This window comes from Sceloporus undulatus, chromosome 2 (genome assembly GCF_019175285.1).
Source record: "Sceloporus undulatus isolate JIND9_A2432 ecotype Alabama chromosome 2, SceUnd_v1.1, whole genome shotgun sequence".
NCBI lineage: Eukaryota > Metazoa > Chordata > Lepidosauria > Squamata > Phrynosomatidae > Sceloporus > Sceloporus undulatus.
Genome location: NC_056523.1, coordinates 125678955 through 125698120, shown reverse-complemented (window position 1 = coordinate 125698120; position 19166 = coordinate 125678955). Strand labels below are relative to the sequence as shown.

At 45.3% G+C, this 19166-nt stretch overlaps 1 protein-coding gene across 2 annotated transcripts; it reads left to right on the top strand.

The window, feature by feature from the left end:
• The first annotated feature begins 815 nt into the window (after positions 1 to 815).
• Positions 816 to 17032, top strand: LOC121922158 (snaclec coagulation factor X-activating enzyme light chain 1-like). Of its 2 annotated transcripts, none has more exons than XM_042451194.1 (5): positions 816 to 1158; positions 2253 to 2381; positions 9146 to 9291; positions 10537 to 10646; positions 16815 to 17032. In XM_042451194.1, exons 1-5 carry the CDS (start codon positions 1023 to 1025, stop codon positions 16990 to 16992), a joined length of 699 nt encoding a protein of 232 aa, XP_042307128.1. In that variant the 5' UTR covers positions 816 to 1022; the 3' UTR covers positions 16993 to 17032. The 2 variants fall into 2 exon arrangements, with proteins under 2 accessions (XP_042307128.1, XP_042307129.1); XM_042451195.1 differs by lacking the exon at positions 16815 to 17032 and adding an exon at positions 11340 to 11388.
• The last annotated feature ends 2134 nt before the right edge of the window (positions 17033 to 19166 follow it).

Sequence of the window (19166 nt, the reverse complement as noted above, 5' to 3'; positions counted from 1 at the left end):
GAAAACTTTAATGAAAAAGTAGTGTTATTGGTTTTTGGGTTTTTGTTTTTTAGAATCTCAGTGTAGCCTAGCAAAAGTCAGCTGCCTTCTTGCAAATATAAGCTTTCTCAAAATATGTCTTCTAAAACAAAAGTATAGTTATTGCATGCTTTAAAAGCACACTTTAATTGCTAGCAAATAGTGTTGTGTCTAAAAGTGCAAAAAATTCTCTGAAGAACAGAGAGCTTAAGGTCCATAATGGGGAATGTGTGACAGGGAAAGGCAACCTGGACAAAGCAGCTCGACTGCCTTCACATCTGCGTAGAATGTTTATCATTATGAAAATGGCGCTGGAAGTCCTGGTTGTGGGTGAGATTTAACAGATAAGAAGAAAATTGTCCATAACTTAAATTGGCTAAATACAGACGGACCATTAAATGATACTAACTTTAGTTGCTTTTCTATTAAAATATTTTATTTATTAATTTATTTTGATTTATATCCCATCTTTCCCCCAGGATGGGATCCAAGGATCTCTATCTTAGGCGTTTTAGAGCAAATGGGATGAAAATGTATGCAAGTACCAGTTTGTGCTTTCAGTGTTGAGTGTCTTGTGTATACCACCTGACTCCATTTTACTTTCAGGTTGTAACACAACAAAATGTACCAAATACCTCTAGCTATATCTGCAATGCACTAAAGATAGCCAAGTAAACATCAGCAGACAGGTGGATCTATCCCAGGAATCTGCAAAGCAATATCTGCCCACTATATGACTAGTTTTCCAGCTTCTTGAAAATAAACACATGGTACAATCAAAACTGGTTCCTGGGGACAGCTGTGTTGATTTTTGTCATGTGAAAAATGCTTTCTTTGGTGTAGAAGTAATGTAATATGTGAAGCGATATTTTGGCCTCTGGTGGGAGATGCCAACTCTGATTCTTTAAGGCATATACTAATCTTTATCTGAATAATCATGATCACGGCACTCTAACTGGAGGGTCATCAGTTGGCATCCCAGGCAAACAGACAATCCCTTAAGAATGCTTTTTCTGTCCCTAGAATCGGTAACTTCTGACCAGAGCTATGAGAATGCTTCTGTACTGGAATATGAGTCTGACCCATTTTCTGGCCTGCAGACGAGGAAACTCATGCAAGAAGGAGTAAAAATGGAGCCAGGTAAAATATTTAATGCATCTGTGCAACTGACATTTGTAGTGTACAAAATGCTCTGGAAAGCATGTGAATATAACTAAAATAGTATATTTTATAGGAAACGGGCATTGTGGGGCATTCTAAGAATAAATTATTAAAATTATTCAGGGAATCATATTGATTATTTGGTAGTCAGGTATTTTGGTTTCCTGTAGACAATTATAATCTTCAGTGTAAGTCACCACTTTATAAACTAAATACCGTAGGTAGAATCTTGGCTCACACAGTACAAAATGGTGACATGCTGTAAAAGTAAAGTAAAGGCAGTCCCTTGACATGAATGTCTAGTTGTAACCGACTGCTCAGCTCCATTTCTAAACTGAAGAACCAGCATTGTCGAAGGACTGCTCAGGCGGTCATGTGGCCAGCATGACTCCACCAAATGCTGTTACCTTTCCACTGAGTAGTGGTACCTATCTATCTACTTGGATTTGCATGCTTTCAAACTGCTAGGTTGGCAGAAGCTGCAACTAGTGACAGATGCTCACCCCATCATGCAGCACCCAGACCTTAAGTTGCCAATCTTTCAATCAACAGAGTCAGCGTCTTAACCACTTGAGCCGTGGCATCCCTACATGCTGTATGTTGCTTAAAATCAACCATCATTGATAGGATTCAAGATTTCTTATAACTCTTTAGGAAAGTTCACACAAACAAACAAATGAAAATATCAAGGCCACAATAATAAAATAATATAGTGGGGCACTATAATAACTTTAAAATAGTTGTTCAAGCAGGGATATTTTCTCAGGGATTGTGTACACATGGTCCCCAGTGAAACCAAGCTCACATACAGACCTCTCTCTTTGACTTGGCGGGTAGAGAGCTAACTGTTGCACAATGGAGGGGATCAAGGTAGAGGCGTCCACTGCACGATCCATTGTGTACCTGTGAGTTCCACCACAACTATGCTGGTGTATAGTTACACTGCATTAAAAGTGTATATGATCTTGGCCATATAATACAATAGGAATGGTATGCTTTCTAAAATTCTCAGTAAATCTGCTCTGTAAAACCTCTAGCCTTCCTATGACTTCCATAACTGTTATTATCTGCAGCATCAGTTATGTTTCTGGATGAACAGGAGGGGAGAGCCTTTGGCAAAAAACACTTCATCATCTTCTGTGTTGTGCTGTTCTGCTGCCTGGTGATGGTGATAGTAGCCCTTGTGATGGCAAGCCTGAGATGTAAGTCCAGTTCTCAAACTCAGACCTTTCCCTGGGTACCATTTCTGTGTATTTAAAAGACATGAGCTCTTTCTCTTTCCTTCTCCCTCCCTCCTTTCCTCCCACTCGCTCCCTCCCCCTTCCTTCCCTTCCCCCTTTCTTCCTCACCCCTCCAAACTTGATGCAATATCTATTTTGCAATGAGGTTTCTGTAACTAAGTAAAAGGGACAAATAGTGCCAAAACTCGACAACAAAATGACATCAACTGTATCCATTGAACTGGCTGTCAGTGCACTGCTCTCAGTTCAGTCACTTCACAAAAAATAAGAGAAAAAGAAACGGGCATGCTTCCTGCTTTTGTACTCTATCAAAAGCAAGATGGAGGGTAGAGTGGACTTGGGAGAGGTGGAGAGGAAGGTGAATATTCAGTCTGCATTCTATTTTCCCAGTGGCTTCTCATGTTCCATTTTCCATGGGGAGACAAGCAATGCTTATGGGGATTATCACACAAGGCACTTACCATACTGGAATTGTTGCCCAAACACTTCAGAAGTGCGAGGTGGGATAGCCGGTCATGCTTCTAAAGCGTCATTGAGGCGTCCACTCTTCTTCTGTCAATGAATTGTTCGTGGAGCAGCCATTTTTGTAATGACTGAAGTTCCTGTTATTACAGAAATGGCTGCTCTGCGAACGATTCATCAAAGGGAGAAGAGCAGGATGTGTTTCGATGAGGCTTCAGAAGTGTGACTGGCTATCCCACCTCCACACTTCTGAAGCGTTTCTGCCAGGACATTCGTGGTTTTTAACCCTTTTGAATGTCCCATCCCGAGTTTGGCACCAGTCCTGGCTCCCAGCACCCACCTCCTCCTCCTTGACTGTCACGCTATTAGCAAGGCCTTGCTAGGATCAAGGAGAGCTCGGGGCAGGACTCGGGGTGGAGCCGTGCTGGGTAGGGTTGCCATAAGTCAGGACCTCCAAACTGGGACAAATGTAGGACAAATGTAGGACAACATTTTCAAATGTAGGACAGTTTTAATAAATGGAGGACACATGAAAAAATTGATGATTTTTAAAATTTTTAAATATAAATGCATGTTTCTTAGGCATGATCAAAATGGAGGACATTTTGAAATTTGACAGAAGAGGACATGTCCTTAGGGTTGCCATAAGTCAGGACCTCCAAACCGGGACAAATGTAGGACAATTGTAGGACAAATTTTTTGATGTAGGACAAATTTTTTATAAATGGAGGACACACGCAAAAATTGATTTTTTTTTTTAAAAAAAGGTTAATATAAATGCCTGTTTCTTAGGCATGATCAAAATGGAGGACATTTGGGCATTATTTCTAGACAGATGGCAGAAATGGACTTCCCTTTCTGGCAAAACACCCCCGACCTCCATTCCAAAACACACACGACAGCACATTTGGGCATTTCACATGGCTTTACTGAACATGGCCTCTTGCATCAGAGGCTTATTCCATAACCAAACTCCTTGGGTTTAACACTTAGCATGGTTTAACATGGCTATGCATATTGAACATGTCAAGGTGGTTTCACCATTCTTGCACCAAGTGTACTTCTCAGAAGTGTGTGTCAAGGGACTTCTTCACTGCGCATGAGTTTGTAAAAATCACAGCAATTTACAATGGCCTTGCCTCAGAACCAAAACCACACAGAAAAGGCACTTTGGAAAGTCACACTCTCTCAGCTTCTGAAACAGTGCATGCATGCCTCTCAAGCTGACCCACTCATATCATCTTCATCATCATCATCACCACTACACTATCACTGTCAAAGTAAGGGAGACTTGTTAGCATTAAAAGCACACCCCCCCCAAAAAAAAACCCACCTTGAGGCCTCTCTGGCCACTCACTCCTTCCTCTCCTCCTTTTCCTCCTCCTCCTCCTCCTCCTTCTCCCCCTCCTCCATTTGCCTGGGGGCTGGGGCGGACGGGGCGGAGGAGGAGGGTGGCGCGCGGCTGCGCTCAGGAGGCAAACTGCCTTCAGCTTTGCCTTGTTCTCCACGCGGCCGCGCGGCCTGCTGGAGAAGAGGGGGCGGAGGAGGAGGAGGTGAGTGGCGCGGCCGCGCGGGGAGGCAAAGGCGGACGGAGCCAGCGCATTTTGCTCGCGGGCGCACCACCCTCCCTGCCTCTCCGCGCAGGTGCGCCACCTTCCCCTGCTTCCTCCGCCCCCTCTTCTTCTCCTCCCCGCGCGCCCGCGCGCAAGAGGCACTAGCTCCGTTCGCCTTTGTCTCCTTTATGCTGCGGGCGGGCGCCAAGCCTGGGGGCGAGGGGGTGGAGGAGGAGGGTGGTGCGGGCACGCGCGGAGTCGCCTCCTCCACCCCAGGCAGGCCTCGCTGTCCTCCTCTTCCTCCCCGCCTCCCCGAGGCGGAGGAGGAAGGCAGCGAGGCCTTCAGGCCGCAGCAACTTGGCTGCAACCGGGGGGGTCCCGGTTTTTGGGCTGCACCCGTGCCGGGAGGGGCCCGGGGCCCCCCAAAACAGGAAATACACTGGTGCACTGTGGCCCCAGAGCTATCTCTGACAGGGAGTCACATAACCCTCCAAATGTAGTTGAACTGCAGTGCCCAGAATGCCTCACCAGGTGCATCCACACTGAGGAAATGGTCCAGTTTGAGACTGCTCAGTGCTGGGGAATCCTGGGAATTGTAGTCTATTGTGGCTTCAGAGCCTCTGACAGAGAAGTCTCAATGTCTCCCAAACACTAGCATTCCCAGGATTCCCTACCATTGAGTTAAAGCAGTCTCAAAGTGGGTTATTACTCCTGCAGAGTGTGAGAGAGATAGAAAGGCTAGGGACTGGATTCATTCATTAACTCACAAAAGGAGGATATCTGTGTCCAAAACACACTGCTTTGACTGCCAGGACTCAATGCTATGGAATCCTGGGAACTGTAGTTTATTGTGGCACCAGAGCTCTCTGACAGAGAAGGCCAAATGCCTCACAGACACCAGAATTCCAGAGCACTAAGCCTTGGCAGTCAAAGTTACAAAAAATACATAAGGGCAAAATAAATATTGAAAATGGCCACGCACCTCCTCCTCCTCTTCCTCATCATCCTCGCCTCGGTGCCAAAGGAAATGGCCCTCTCCCCTGTGCTGCCTTGGGGACCAAACAGAGGAGGAGCTCCTCTTCTTGAGTCTGGCAACCTCCTGTTGCCAACAAGCCTCGAAATTCCCCCCCCAAAACTTTGGCAAAACCCACCCCCCCCCCCCCCCCCATATCTCACCAAATATTCAGTCAAAATGCTGAAAAGTCCCCATAATGTTAATATGGCAATAAAACCTAGCCCTAATTGAATAAAAATAATTGGAACTCATTTCAACTCTCAAAATTACCTTTAAAACCAAGCACCAAAATCACACCAAAGGCTCTGAAAAGTACCCATTTTGGTGTGAAAGTCACCAGATTGGCAACAGCTGGGAGTCAAGGAGGAAACCATGCAGGGACGCCCCCTAGTGGTGAAAAACCGGGAATGTCCCGCCACCAGGAGGGTTATGGCAACCCTAGTGCTGGGCCTAGCCAGCTGGCTGAGCCCCAAAGGAGGAGGCGCTGCTGTGGCAAGGCCTCCTCTGGCGGCAGCAAGCACTGCGCAGGACCTAGCTGACCGACCGGGCTCCAAAAAAGAGGCCGCTGCCGTGGTAAGGTCTCCTCCGGCGGCAGGGAGTGCCGCATGGGGCCTAGCCAGCCAGCCGGGCTTCACACATAAAGGCTGCTGCCGCAGCAAGGCCTCCTCTGGCACCGGCGAGTGCTGTGTGGGGACTAGCCGGCTGGCCAGGTTCCAAAAGAAGAGGCTGCTGCCATGGCAAGGTCTTATCTGGTGGTGGCAAGTGCCATGCAGGGCCTGGCCGGCCAGCTGGACTCCACTAGAAAAGGTCACAGGTGTGGCAAGGCCTCCCCTGGCAGCGGTGAATGCCGCACAAGGCCTAGTGGGCCAGCTGGACTCTGGAGGAAGGGGCTGCTGTCACGGCAAGGCCTCCTCCGGCAGCAAGGAGCGCCACGCAGGGCCTAGCTGGCTAGCTGGCCGGCTGGCCTCTGAAGTAAGAGGCTGCCACACGTGGGGCCTAGCCAGCTGGCTGGCCCCCAAAAAGGAGGCCACTGAGGCAAGCAGCCCTCTAGAAGCAACAGAGCCGCATGGGGCCTAGCCAGCTGGCTGATCACCAAAGAAGGAGGCTGCCGCTGCGGCATGGCCTCCTCTAGCAGAGGGGAGACTCGCGCAGGGCCCAGCAGGATGCCTGGACCCCAAGGAGATAGAAGGAGGCCACTGCAGCAAGATGTTGAGCTTTTGTAGACTAAAGTCTACGGTGGTGCCTCGGGATACGAAATTAATTCGTTCCGCCATTCCTTTCGTAACCCGAAAATTTCGTAACCCAAAATACTCCGTTAGCACTGGAAAGCCTATAGCAGCATTTGAATTTCGCGCTGAAATGAATTTCGTAACCCGAAAAATATTTCGTAACCCGAAACAGTTTTTGCCAATCTGACTTTTTCGTATCCCGGAAATTTCGTAACGCGATCATTTCGTATCCCGAGGCACCACTTAGATGCATTTAGTCTCATAGGTACAACAAGTTCTCTATATCTTTGAATTCTACTTTCTGAGATGTATTTTATTATGTTTGTTGTTGTGTGCCTTCTGACTATAAAGAATGTTTTCTGTAAATAAGGATTTATATTAATTTTTTAAAAAATTATTAATGTTTTTGGCTTTTAACTGGTTGTGTCCTCCATTTTTCTTGGATATCCTACATTTTGGGCAAATTTGTCCTACATTTTGTCCCAGTTTGGTGGTAGCAAATTATGGCAACCCTAAACTAAATACAAATGTGAAGATGTCCTCTGTGGCTTTTCTGATTTATAACAACTATCGGCCTGTATCGCTGCTGCCTTTTTTGGGGAAGGTGATTGAGAGAGCAGCTTCCAGCTTCAATCGATCTTGGATGAAACGGATTTTCTAGACCCATTTCAAACTGGCTTCCGTGCGGGCTATGGAGTTGAGACTGACATGGTCGCCTTAGTCGATGATCTCGTCTGGGCATGGACAGGGGAAGCGTGTCCCTGTTAGTGCTTTTGAACATCTCAGCGGCTTTCGATACCATTGACCATGGTATCCTTCTGGAAGGCCTGAGGGAGTTAGGTATCGGGGGCACTGTGCTCCAGTGGTTCCGTTCCTACCTCTCGGGTAGATTCCAGATGGTGCAGCTGGGAGATGTCTGCTCCAATAAGAGGGAACTGACATCTAGTGTCCCTCAAGGAGCCATTCTGTCCCCCATGCTATTCAACATTTACATGAAACCGCTGGGAGAGATCATCCGGCGATACGAGGTGCGGTGTTATCAGTATGCTGATGACACCCAAATTTGTTTCTCTGTGTCTCCGACTGATGCAGTGACTAGGGATGGCATCTCTCCTCTTAATGCCTGCTTGGAGTCGGTAATGGGCTGGATGAGGGAAAACAAACTCAGTCTGAATCCAGAGAAAACGGAAGTACTGGTGATAGGTTCCCCGGGTCCGGGTGGTGAGATTTGCCATCCAGTCTGAACGGGGTCACGCTCCCCTTGAAGGACTCGGTTCGCAGTCTGGGAGTGCTCCTGGACTCGTCACTCCAGCTGTCTTCTCAGGTGGATGCGGCGGTCAGGAGCGCTTGTTATCAACTTCGGTTGATACGCCAGCTGCGTCCCTACCTGGATTGGAGGAACCTTGAAATTGTAGTACATGCTCTGATAACCTCTCGATTGGATTTCTGTAATGCGCTCTACATGAGGCAACCCTTGTACCAAACCCGGAAGTTACAGTTAGTGCAAAATATGGCAGCGAGATTGGTCGCTGGATGCTCCAGGTCAGACCACATAACACCTATCTTGAAAGATCTTCACTGACTGCCTATTTGTTTCTGGGCTCAATACAGGGTGTTGGTAATGACCTATAAAGCCCTAAATGGCTTGGGCCCAGGGTACTTGGAGGACCGCCTCTCTCCATATAATCCACCCCGCACACTCAGGTCGGCAGGGAAGAATTTATTGGAGGTCCCAACAGTATGATATGTTAGGACCTCGCAATGGGCCTTCTCTATCTCGGCCCCAAAAACATGGAACAATCTCCTGGACAAGCTCCGCTCCACCACATCTTTAGATCTGTTTAAGAAGAATCTGACCTTCTTCTTTTCTCAAGCCTACCCCCCATGAGATGTTACTCTATGGTTCACCCCTTCTGTTAATGACCTTGCAATGTTTATGGATCCCCCACTCAGCTGGCCCTGTTACTGTATTGTTACTGTTTTTATCATTTTTTACTTTGATGTACTTTTGTCTAATCTGTGCGCCGCTTTGATCATTGGAAAAGCGGGATAAAAATATATTATTATTATTATTATTATTATTATTATTATTATTATTTCAACACAGTGATCCACATTCTGGATCTCCAAAAAAGGAGTAAGGTATCCAAGACTTGTCCCATACAGAAACCATTGTTTCAATCTGCTCTGAAATTCAAACAATGCAAATGACTTTGGATGCCTATCTAGAACTGGCTAGCAATGAGAAATATCTTACTACGAAATATCTTATTATGAATATCTTATTATGCAGTGTGAGAGTACTGCTTAATAGGTATTTGTAAGCCCAGGGTCATGTGTGTTTACCATTAGCTTAGTGTTGTTCAGTTGTGGTATCTGTTGTTCAGTTGTGGTATCTGGAACCAATGAGATGTTTAAGATGCACTCAATCTAGTGTGCATTATTTCAAGGCTCCATTCATTGCAGGCTTTTACAAATGTCCATCTGGTTGGTTGGAAGCCAAAAGGAGTTGCTACCGCAACTTCACAAAACCAAACAAGTGGAATGAAGGAAGACATATGTGCCGAAGCCTTGGAGCTGATCTGATAGTTATTGAAGAAGAAAAGGAGCAGGTGAATTTCTAGTGTCCTGAATCTTTTATATAAGAAATGGATATGCTGATGGTGGGGCATAGAAGGACACCTTTTCTTGTGGTCTTCCAGACAAACTCAACAGTGAGTTTCAAAGTATCTGAATAGATGTCAAGCTACCTTTCCATAAAAGTTTTTTTATGATCTGATCACATTAGCTTTACTAATGTGCCATTTGGCATATTATGCAGAATGAGTTTGTGATGATGGCATTCTGCTATTAGCTGGGGCAAACAGCTGTAGCTTTGTGAGCTATATTCCAGGTTATCAAAGGGTTAACACATAATTTTGGGGATAACATCATGCAGAATTTGGGAATGCATACAAGAGATGCCAAGTTATGCTAAAAAATTTCCCTGAAGCATTAATTTTATATATGGAGTGAGGCTTTTGTGTGCATGTGCCCAAAAAAACGAAGGACTGAGTGATGACCGTCTTCCCATTTTCACAGCCCCATCTGTGGTATGAGGTGGCACAACCTGACTCTCTACTGTTATAGGCAGGACCATCACCTGGTATCTCCAGCAAAGGAGCTGATCCAGTAGAAGGCATTTTGCCCAAGGCCTCTTCACAGATCTGGAGCTCTTGACTGCAGTGCTATGTTATTCTAAATAATGGGCAGAACAGCTCTGCTGTTTGGTTTACACATCTAGCAAAATCAAAGGTTGGAGACTGAAGGTCCAAGGTGGGATGTAGTACTTAAGACAGTCAGTAGTGGGTAACAGTGGCACCTGTGGGGTGGCAGAGCTTGTAGCAGCTGCTATATGATTTAAATTTAAAACCACTGGCAACAGGTAAGGGGAAAACCCATCCTGTTTTCATTTTTCTTAATTATAAAACACATTCCAAACAAGAAGATGTCTGTATTGGATCTTCTTTTGGATCTTCTTTTTAAATATCTCATCCCAAGACTTTTGACAATAAGCCATTTTGCCATATTATGTACCATATTATATGCCATATTAAGCAGAATGAGGTAGGAAGATAACTGCTGGATAGCTATCTTATTTCTAATTACCCCTTCACAGAAAGTGTATGTGAGAGCAATTCTTCTGCCTAGTCAACTAGTGCATAGGTGTAATGCCAAACCTCTCCCTGATGTATCTGTTTCCAGTAAAAGGAACTTTACCTAAGATAACATTATCAAATTATTCTGCATAATGTGTAAAATGGTTCTGATGCTTGGTTTATACATTTGTCATTGTCTCTCCCGCCATTTTTCCTTAGGACTTTCTCAATTACAAAATGCATGCTGAACAAAATAGCTTCTGGATTGGCTTGTACAATGTTGGTGGAAAACCATGGAAGTGGGTGGATGGGACAGATGTATCATACCAGTAAGTTCCATTATTCATGGATCTTTTATTACCTTTACTCTAGTATGTGAGAGGGAGCCTCAGGAAGGGGCTTGAGCACCCCACATAATATATATAAAGGGAAAAAACGTAACATTATTAATTTGAAAAATTGACAAATGCTATCCTTGTTTGACAAACTGAGTGTCTGAAGTATTGATAAAGGACTCCTGTCTGTCTGGAAAAACTGCAGATATTTCACCATGGAGAGCTTTGTAGGTTAAAACCCAATTTTAAATGGATTTGTAAATAGGATTGGGAACTGGTACAGCTTCTAAGAAGATCTTAATGGCTGAGCAGGTAGACATTCTTTAGACATGAAGCTATCAATGTGCAGCTGGCTTGAAAATGTCAGTAATGGCATTTGGACACCAAAGCTGGGAATATGTTACCTCTCTTGTCTCCACTTGCTGAATCAGAGACAAAAGGACAACATGAAACCAAGTCCTAAATTCTTGCTTTTATATTTAGTGATTGTATTTGTCTGTTAAACATTAGTAGCCTATATTTAAACACAATAATAAATAATAAATCACGCAGATGGATTTATTTAGTTCCTGCTGATACTAGTGCAAAAGTTTCTGTTGACTTAGGAACTTATCACATGATGTTGTTATAAAGGTAAAAGGTAAAGGTAGTCCCTTGACATGAATGTCTAGTTGTAACCGACTGTAGGGGCGGTATTCATCTCCGTTTCTAAGCCGAAGAGCCCGCATTGTCCGAGGACTGCTCTGGTGGTCATGAGGCCAGCATGACTGCACTGAATGCTGTTACCTTCTCACTGAAAAATGGTATCTATCTATCTACTTGCATTTGCATGCTTTCAAACTGCTAGGTTGTTATACCAGCTTGTTATTTTCAAAACAGCTTTACCCATAACTTATGAAGGCAGCTGAATGCTGACAGTGTATCCTACCCTCACCACATTTGTGCTTTAATAGTAACCTCCTCCACCAATGATGCTTACCTTTCCATGGTGGTGGGATTGTATGCTGATGAAAGGGTCCTGCAAGTCACTTAGTGAAGTGCATGTGTCTCCAAAGGTACATTCACACAAAGGGCAATTTCATTAACTCTTCTGATAGAAATTATTCAGGGGCCAATAGCAAATGCTTTCTCTAAATTATTACTTTTTATTTTTATTGTTTACTTTTGCAACTACCAAGCTCATTCTAACATGGTCAAGTTGAACAACACCTTCTTGCTTGAATCTGAATGCATGGGGGGGGGGGGGGGGGGTTGTCAGAAGTGCAACAACACTAAGCACTGAAGGGTCAAGACTCAAGAATGCCTCAGAGTGGGCAGTAATAATAGATTTAGATAGTTTGAATGACCCAAAGTGTCCTCCCCCCCTTGTCTACCTATTCTGACCCCTCTGTTATGGAAACAGATACTCTTTCAGATTATTTTTTGCATCTCTTCTCTCCCTGCCAGTCTTCGCTTAGCTCTTCTCTAGAATGAAGCTAGATTGGATTAGCAACCTGAGTAATTTTTCCATTCTAGTTCCTATAATAAAGCCTTTAGTTTGTTTCTCCAAGCCATTGGTGTCTTTACTCCTTAGTCATGACTTCTAACTGTTGCAGGCACTCCTTATCAGAGGGGAAACAGCAATTTCCCCTCCAGATGTATATCCAGAGTTGCTTGTCAGAATAGCACAGCAACAGACTGTGATAGAACAGAAGTTTGTCTCCTTGGCTGTCCATGGTAACCTCACCACTCTTCTCCAGCACCACATCTCAAATAACTTTATTCTCATTCTGACAGTTTTCTTCACTGTCCAGCTCTCACATCCATAAATGGTGATGGGGAATATGATGGCTTGGACATTCCTCACTTTAGTGTTCATAGTTATATCTTTACACTTTAAGATCTTATCCAGTTCTTTCAGAGCTGCCCTTCTCAATCCTAGCCTCCTTCTAATTTCCTGACTGCACTCTCTCTTCTGGTCAATGTTTGATTCAAGGTATGGGAACTCCTTGACTATTTCAATTTTCTTGTTATCTAGGATGAATTTTTGAAATCTTCCATGGTTATTATTTTTGTTTTCTTAATATTCAATATCAAGCCAACCATGGCACTTTCCTCCTTGACCCTCTTCAGTAACTGCTGCAGGTCTTTGTTAATTTCAGCTAATAGTATTATATTGTCTAAATATCTTAGGTTTTTGATGTTCCTTCCTCCTATCATCACTCTTCCTGCCTCTGAGTCTAAGTGTGCTTTCTATATGATATTTTCCGCACACAGGTTGAACAGATAGAGTGATAGTATAACATGATGACTTGCTGTAAATTTTCAATGTCAGTTTTGAGAACTAATTTCTTTTTCGTGCTCTTCTTCACTGGATGGCACCAATTAACACCTTTAACTGTCTCTAGACTTCCCTCCCTGCCTGCAGTGGATCCTTCCACAGGAAGAGAGAGCCAGTTAACACCTTCAACTATTTCTAGACCATCCTCCCTGCAGCCATCTGAGGAGTGACTTTTATCCACCAGGCCTTCCTCAGCGGAAAGGGCCTCTCTTTCCTACATCCATCTGAGGAGTGACTTTCATCCACCAGGCCTCCCTCAACGGAAAGGGACTCTCTTTTCTTCATCCATCTGAGGAGTGACTTTCATCCACCAGGCCCGCCTCAAGGGAAAGGACCTTCAATTCCTACATCCATCTGAGTCGGATCTATCGGGCCTGCCTCAAGGGATAGAGCTTTCCTTCCCTGCATCCATCTGCCACCTCTCCTTCCACCACTCTCAGCAGCTGGGACCTTGAGCAAAGGCTTCCAATCCCACCCCTTCCTTCTCTATTAAATCCCTTGTGTCATGTGGTATTTAGGCAATATTACCAAGTATAGTCGGCTATTATATTCCTACTTTTGTCATTATTATCTTCTCTTCTTTTGATTATCGCTTACTGAATCCTTTCCTTCCCATGGCTCCACGCATCTCTCCTAACCTGATCCCTATTCGACCTCTTCCTATCTCCCAGCTTCCATTCCTCTGTTCACTCTGGAACTGTCACTCTGTTGCTCCAAAAGCGACTGCTGTCCATGATCTTTTTCTTTCTAGATCATTTAACCTTCTCACTCTTATTGAAACCTGGCTCCCTGCCCATGATACTGCTACCTCCACTGCCCTTTCTTTTGGCAGTCTCTCATTCACTCACACGAGCCGTTCTGAGGGTCGAGGAGAAGGGGTCGGTATACGATTGTCCAATTCCTGCCAGTTTCAAGTTCTTTCTCCCCCTCCCCCCCAGCTATTGTTTCTCTTCATTCGAGTCTCACTGTATTCGACTCTTTTTTCCTTTACAGCTCCGGGTTGCTGTCATCTATCGCCCTCCTGGTTCTGCTACCCAGTTCCTATCTGACTTTGAATCTTGGCTGACAGTCCCTTCTCTAATCCTAGGTGACTTTAATATTCACCTTGACAATCCCAACAATCCTTCTTCATCTCGCCTTAGCTCCCTGTTTGCTTCTTTTGGCCTTCAGCCTTATTCTAACTCCTCAACCCATTCCTCTGGTCACTGTCTCGACCTAATTCTTGCTGCTAAGTGCATCATTTCCGACTACCTGGCATCTGATTTTCCATTGTCTGACCATCATTTAATTTCTTTTACTCTTATTTATATCCCACCTCCTCATCATACTGTCCAGCGCCATTTCCACGACCTTCAGTCTGTTAACTCTGACCATCTCAGTCAGACTTTGAATTCATCTCTCTCTTCTCTTGATCTTGGGGACTCTGCTGATTTAGCAATGTCTTTATTTAATTCCACTCTTTCTTCAACTCTTGACAGCTTTGCTCCTGTATCTGTACGTGTGTCTTCCCCCATGACTAGGCCTCAGCCCTGGCTCACTCCCACTATCAGGTTCCTCCGGTCCTGTTCACGAGCAGCCGAACGTCTTTGGAAAAAGTCTAGGGAACCGGCCGATTTCATTCATTATAAATTCATCATTTTATCTTTTTCAAGCGCTCTGTCTATGGCAAAACAGAACTATTTTAAATCGCTGATCTGCACTAATGAGAGGCGTCTGCAGCGTTTGTTCTCCTGCTTCAATACACTACTAAAACCTTCCTCTCCCCCTTTCTTCTCATCATTTTCCCCCACTGACTTCGCCAACTACTTCATCACAAAAGTCACAACTATTCAATCTGAAATAGTTCCTCCTGATTTGCCCCCTACCACTAACCTCCAGGTACCCTCTACTAATAAACTCTCTGGGTTTCCCCCTGTTTATCTGGATGAACTCTCTAAGCTGCTAAATTCTTCCAAACTTACTACCTGTTCTCTTGGTCCTATTCCCTTCCGTCTCCTAATCTCTATAGCCCCTTCTCTTCTGCCCTCGCTCCTCTATATCTTTAATCTCTCTCTCTCTATGGGTTCCTTCCCTTCTGACTTCAAACATGCTCTCATTTCCCCAATTCTGAAGAAACCCTCTCTCGATCCCTCTTCTTTGTCTAGCTATCGTCCAATTTCTCTTCTTCCTTTTCTTTCTAAGGTCCTAGAACAGGTCGTTTATTCTCGATGTATTAAGTTTCTTGAAGCCAATTCCATCCTGGACCCCTTCCAATCTGGCTTCCGCCCACGGCACTCTACAGAGACAGCCCTCACCAAGATCTCCAATGATCTCTTGCGGGCCAAGGCAAACGGCCTCTACTCTATTCTCATTCTTCTTGATTTGTCTGCAGCCTTTGACACTGTTGATCACTGTCTCCTGGTTGATTTACTTTCTGACCTTGGGTTCGCCGACTCTGCTCTCGACTGGTTTAAATCTTACTTGTCAGATAGATCTTTTGCAGTGGTCACGGGTGGTCAGACTTCATCCTCTGTTCCGCTATCTGTTGGAGTTCCCCAGGGCTCTGTCTTGGGTCCCCTTCTGTTCTCTCTATATACACTGTCTCTAGGTAAACTCATCAGTTCTTTTGGTTTCTCCTATCATCTGTACGCCGACGACACTCAGCTGTATCTCTCCACCCCTGACCTTTCAACGGGGCTTGAACAGCAAGTTTCTTCTTGTCTGACTGCCATCTCTCAGTGGATGCGGCGTCGGCGCTTGAAGCTCAACATGTCTAAGACTGAGCTTCTCATCTTTCCACCTAAACCCACCCTTCATTATTCCCTTTCTGTTTCTGTCGACGACACTTCTATTCAACCGGTTCATCAAGCCCGCAGTCTTGGCTTCATTTTTGACTCTTCTCTGTCATTTATTCCCCAGATCCAGGCCACCGCCAAGGCCTGTAGATTCTTTCTCCACAGCATTGCCAAGATCCGTCCATTCCTCTCAGTCTCTACTGCCAAGACTCTGGTCCATGCCCTAGTGGTTTCGCGACTAGATTATTGTAACCTCCTTCTAACAGGGCTTCCTCTTTCACACCTCCATCCTTTAATCTCTGTCCAGTATTCAGCTGCCCGTATTGTCACATCCGCTCGCCGCTTTGACCATGTTTCTCCTCTTTTATCCTCCCTTCATTGGCTCCCCTTCCCCTTCCGCATCTGGTACAAGCTTTTGTTATTGACTTTCAAAGCCCTCCATGGATTGGCCCCTCCTTACTTATCTGACCTTCTTTCTCCTTACATTCCTACTCGCACCCTCCGCTCTTGTAGTCAAGGTCTCCTGTCACAGTGTAGGACTACCACTGCCCCCTCCCGAATTCGTCCCTTCTCGCTTGCTACCTCTTACTCCTGGAACCTTCTTCCCCCACATGCACACCTCATCACTTCTCTACCCAGTTTCAAAACTGAATTAAAGACTATATTGTTTAGAGAAGCATTCCCAGAGGTGAGTCCCTCTCTGGCCCAGGAAGCCTCCTTTTAACCATCCATCAAGAAGTCAAGCCCTTCCTCCAGTCCATCTGCCTTGCTCCAGGCCTCGGAGGTGGAGAAGATCTGCTGGACCCCCACCACCACTCCCTTCTCCTTTTGTGTCGTGTCTTTTAGATTGTAAGCCTGAGGGCAGGGAACTGTCTGACTAAAAAATTTTTATACAGTGCTGTGTAAATTTACAGCGCTTTATAAATAAAGGTTAATAATAATAATAATTGCTGCTTTGGACCTGGAGCAAATTGGATTCCCAGCTTCTTCCTTAATTTCTAAACTTGCCCCACATGTCTCATCCCAGTTAGTATACAACTCAAAGGGAGTATTGCTTCTCTTTTTCAGAAAACTGAAAGCAGAAGACCTAACTGAGGTTATAGATAGCCATTGTGCTACTTCAAGCAAAGACGGACCTATAGGTGATGAATGGAACAGCATTGATTGCACAAAGATGCATCCATACATTTGTGAAAAAGACATGCATATTTCCTGTGATCTGAAGTTCCCACTTTCATACTATTGAAATTATTTTCCTTGGGTAGGTGTGGATGTGTAAAAATAAACCAAATTAACAGAGTTTGCCTATTAAATTGCTTTTTCTTTTTTGCATTTTAGATCTTTGATCAGCCACTTTGGCTCTGGGGCAATTTCCTGTAGGTGGGAAAGATGGGTTTTGGGATAGCATGAAAATACTCAAGAAATGGCTGTTTGAACTCTAGAGGGCAGCGAGAGATATGGTGGTGGGGATCAGGCCACCTGGGTAATCATAGGTGGAAGGATGGCAAGACCGTTGTAAAGAGGTAGAGAAGGAGGTGCTGGTTGAGCGGGTGGAAGGGAGGCAAGAGGACCATGGGGAAGCCGAGGAAGTGAAGGAGGAAGGAGCCGCACAGCTGGAGGCAAGATGGGAATCAGGGGCTCCACCCCAGGACCAAGGGGAGGGGTCGAGGGGGTTTATAAGGGGCCAGGGAGAGGCGGCAGGGGGAGGAAACATCATGGAAGAAGGGGTCGCGGTGACGGACTCGGGGCAGGGAGAGAGGAAGGGGCCCTAACCGCCTGAGCAGGGGTCTACCCTGAGCGATTCCCCTCTTTCGGAGGACGAGGGTGAGTAGGACCGCATCAGGTATCCCACCCGGCCTGCCCACGCTGGGAAGGGATGCCCTGGGGAGAGTCATTTAACCCAGAGATAGGTGGAGCAGCACGGGGTGCTGGAGACCCAGGGGAGGCCTGGTGGGACGCCCGAGAGAGATACTGTAGACCGGAGTCCTCACCGGGCAGAAGAGAACGAGGCGAAAGGGAGCACACTGAGTGGGCCTTCTGACCTCCTCGCCCACAGACTCTGTAGAAAGAAAAGTCAGCCGGACTCTGGAGAGTGACCAAGTGGACAACCAGTGAAGTAATGATCGGACTTTGGGACTTCCTAAATGGATGACCGGTGAAGTAACTGGCGGACTTTTGTGACTGTGAGTTGGCGTTTGGGCAAAAAGGGCTGGGTGCTGTTTAAACCTCATTAAAGTTTAGTTTGTTGCGAGCATCAAATTGCAAGCCCACGTGTGCTCTTTGACTAGGACCGTTTTTCGCTATGGACCCCAAGGTAGGCCAACCCATGCCGGGGATGCTGACTCCGCCCACAACCATTCACGTAGTTTACCCTTTTGGGAAATCCCTCAACTCACACAGCTTAGGTTATAGTGTGTTAAACCCTTTCCCTCAGCCAGGTATTTCTGTTACATGTACTTTACATAGTGCATGGAGAAAATAACAAACACCCGGGATCAGAATTTGCAGGAACACACCAGCCTGGACTGTGTCCTTGGTTGGTTAGGTGTTAGGTGCATGTGTCTGCATACATGTACATGTCTTTCTCTCTCTAGGAGCAATGTGGAAGACCTGAATGGCATGGTGATGTGGATGAGAAGAAGCATTCCATCAACAGTATTCATGGACAGAGCGTTGTTTGATAAGCTTTAGATCAAAGTCTGCATTTGGAGACCAGTTAAAGTGGTCTATTTGAGGAGGCTGGTGGATTTAACTGATTTCCTGGCAGTTACTTGGGATTTTCCTTCAGCCACAGTGGGAGCTCAGTTTAAGCCCTGGTTAATCTCAAGAAGGGACATGCATTTGGTGATACACATAATTGCTACTGAGTGTAGAAATATTTGTGGATGATCCATACTAGGATGTGTAGAAAGGGAGTGCCTGCCTGTTGGTTCTGTTGGTCCTCTCCATGGTTTTTAGTACTGTATGACATCTTTCTGCACCATCTTACTAAATATGTCATCATTTTATGGTGGTCCTGAGCCTTCTTGGATAGGCGATTCCAGGAGATAATGCTTAGGAGATAATTGTTTTTAATACCATGGGTGCTGGCTTCACTCAAAATTCAGTCTTGTCTCCTGTGGCATCCTTTAACATTTGCATGAGTCCTCTGGGAGACTTTCTTTGGAGTCTCATAGTTCATTGTCATCAATACGCTGATGTTATTTAACATTTTTCTTTCTTTTCTCTCTACTTCACCATTCACCATAAATAATTGATCAGATGAGATTGAATAAACTTGAAATAAATTGGACACATACAACAGAGAGGTAGTCCTCTGTGTTGTATGGATTAAGGAGGATTCTATAATAAATTATGCTATCTCCAATGAGTTACATTGGCCTGTTACACACGGGCACCCTAGGACGGACTCAGTCCGTG

Coding starts and splice junctions, on each gene's coding strand:
- LOC121922158 (XM_042451194.1), top strand. CDS start 1,023: ATGCTTTTTCTGTCCCTAGAATCGGTAACTTCTGACCAGAGCTATGAG. Junction 1,159..2,252: donor AGGAGTAAAAATGGAGCCAG/GTAAAATATTTA, acceptor TATTATCTGCAG/CATCAGTTATGTTTCTGGAT. Junction 10,647..16,814: donor GGGACAGATGTATCATACCA/GTAAGTTCCATT, acceptor TCTCTTTTTCAG/AAAACTGAAAGCAGAAGACC.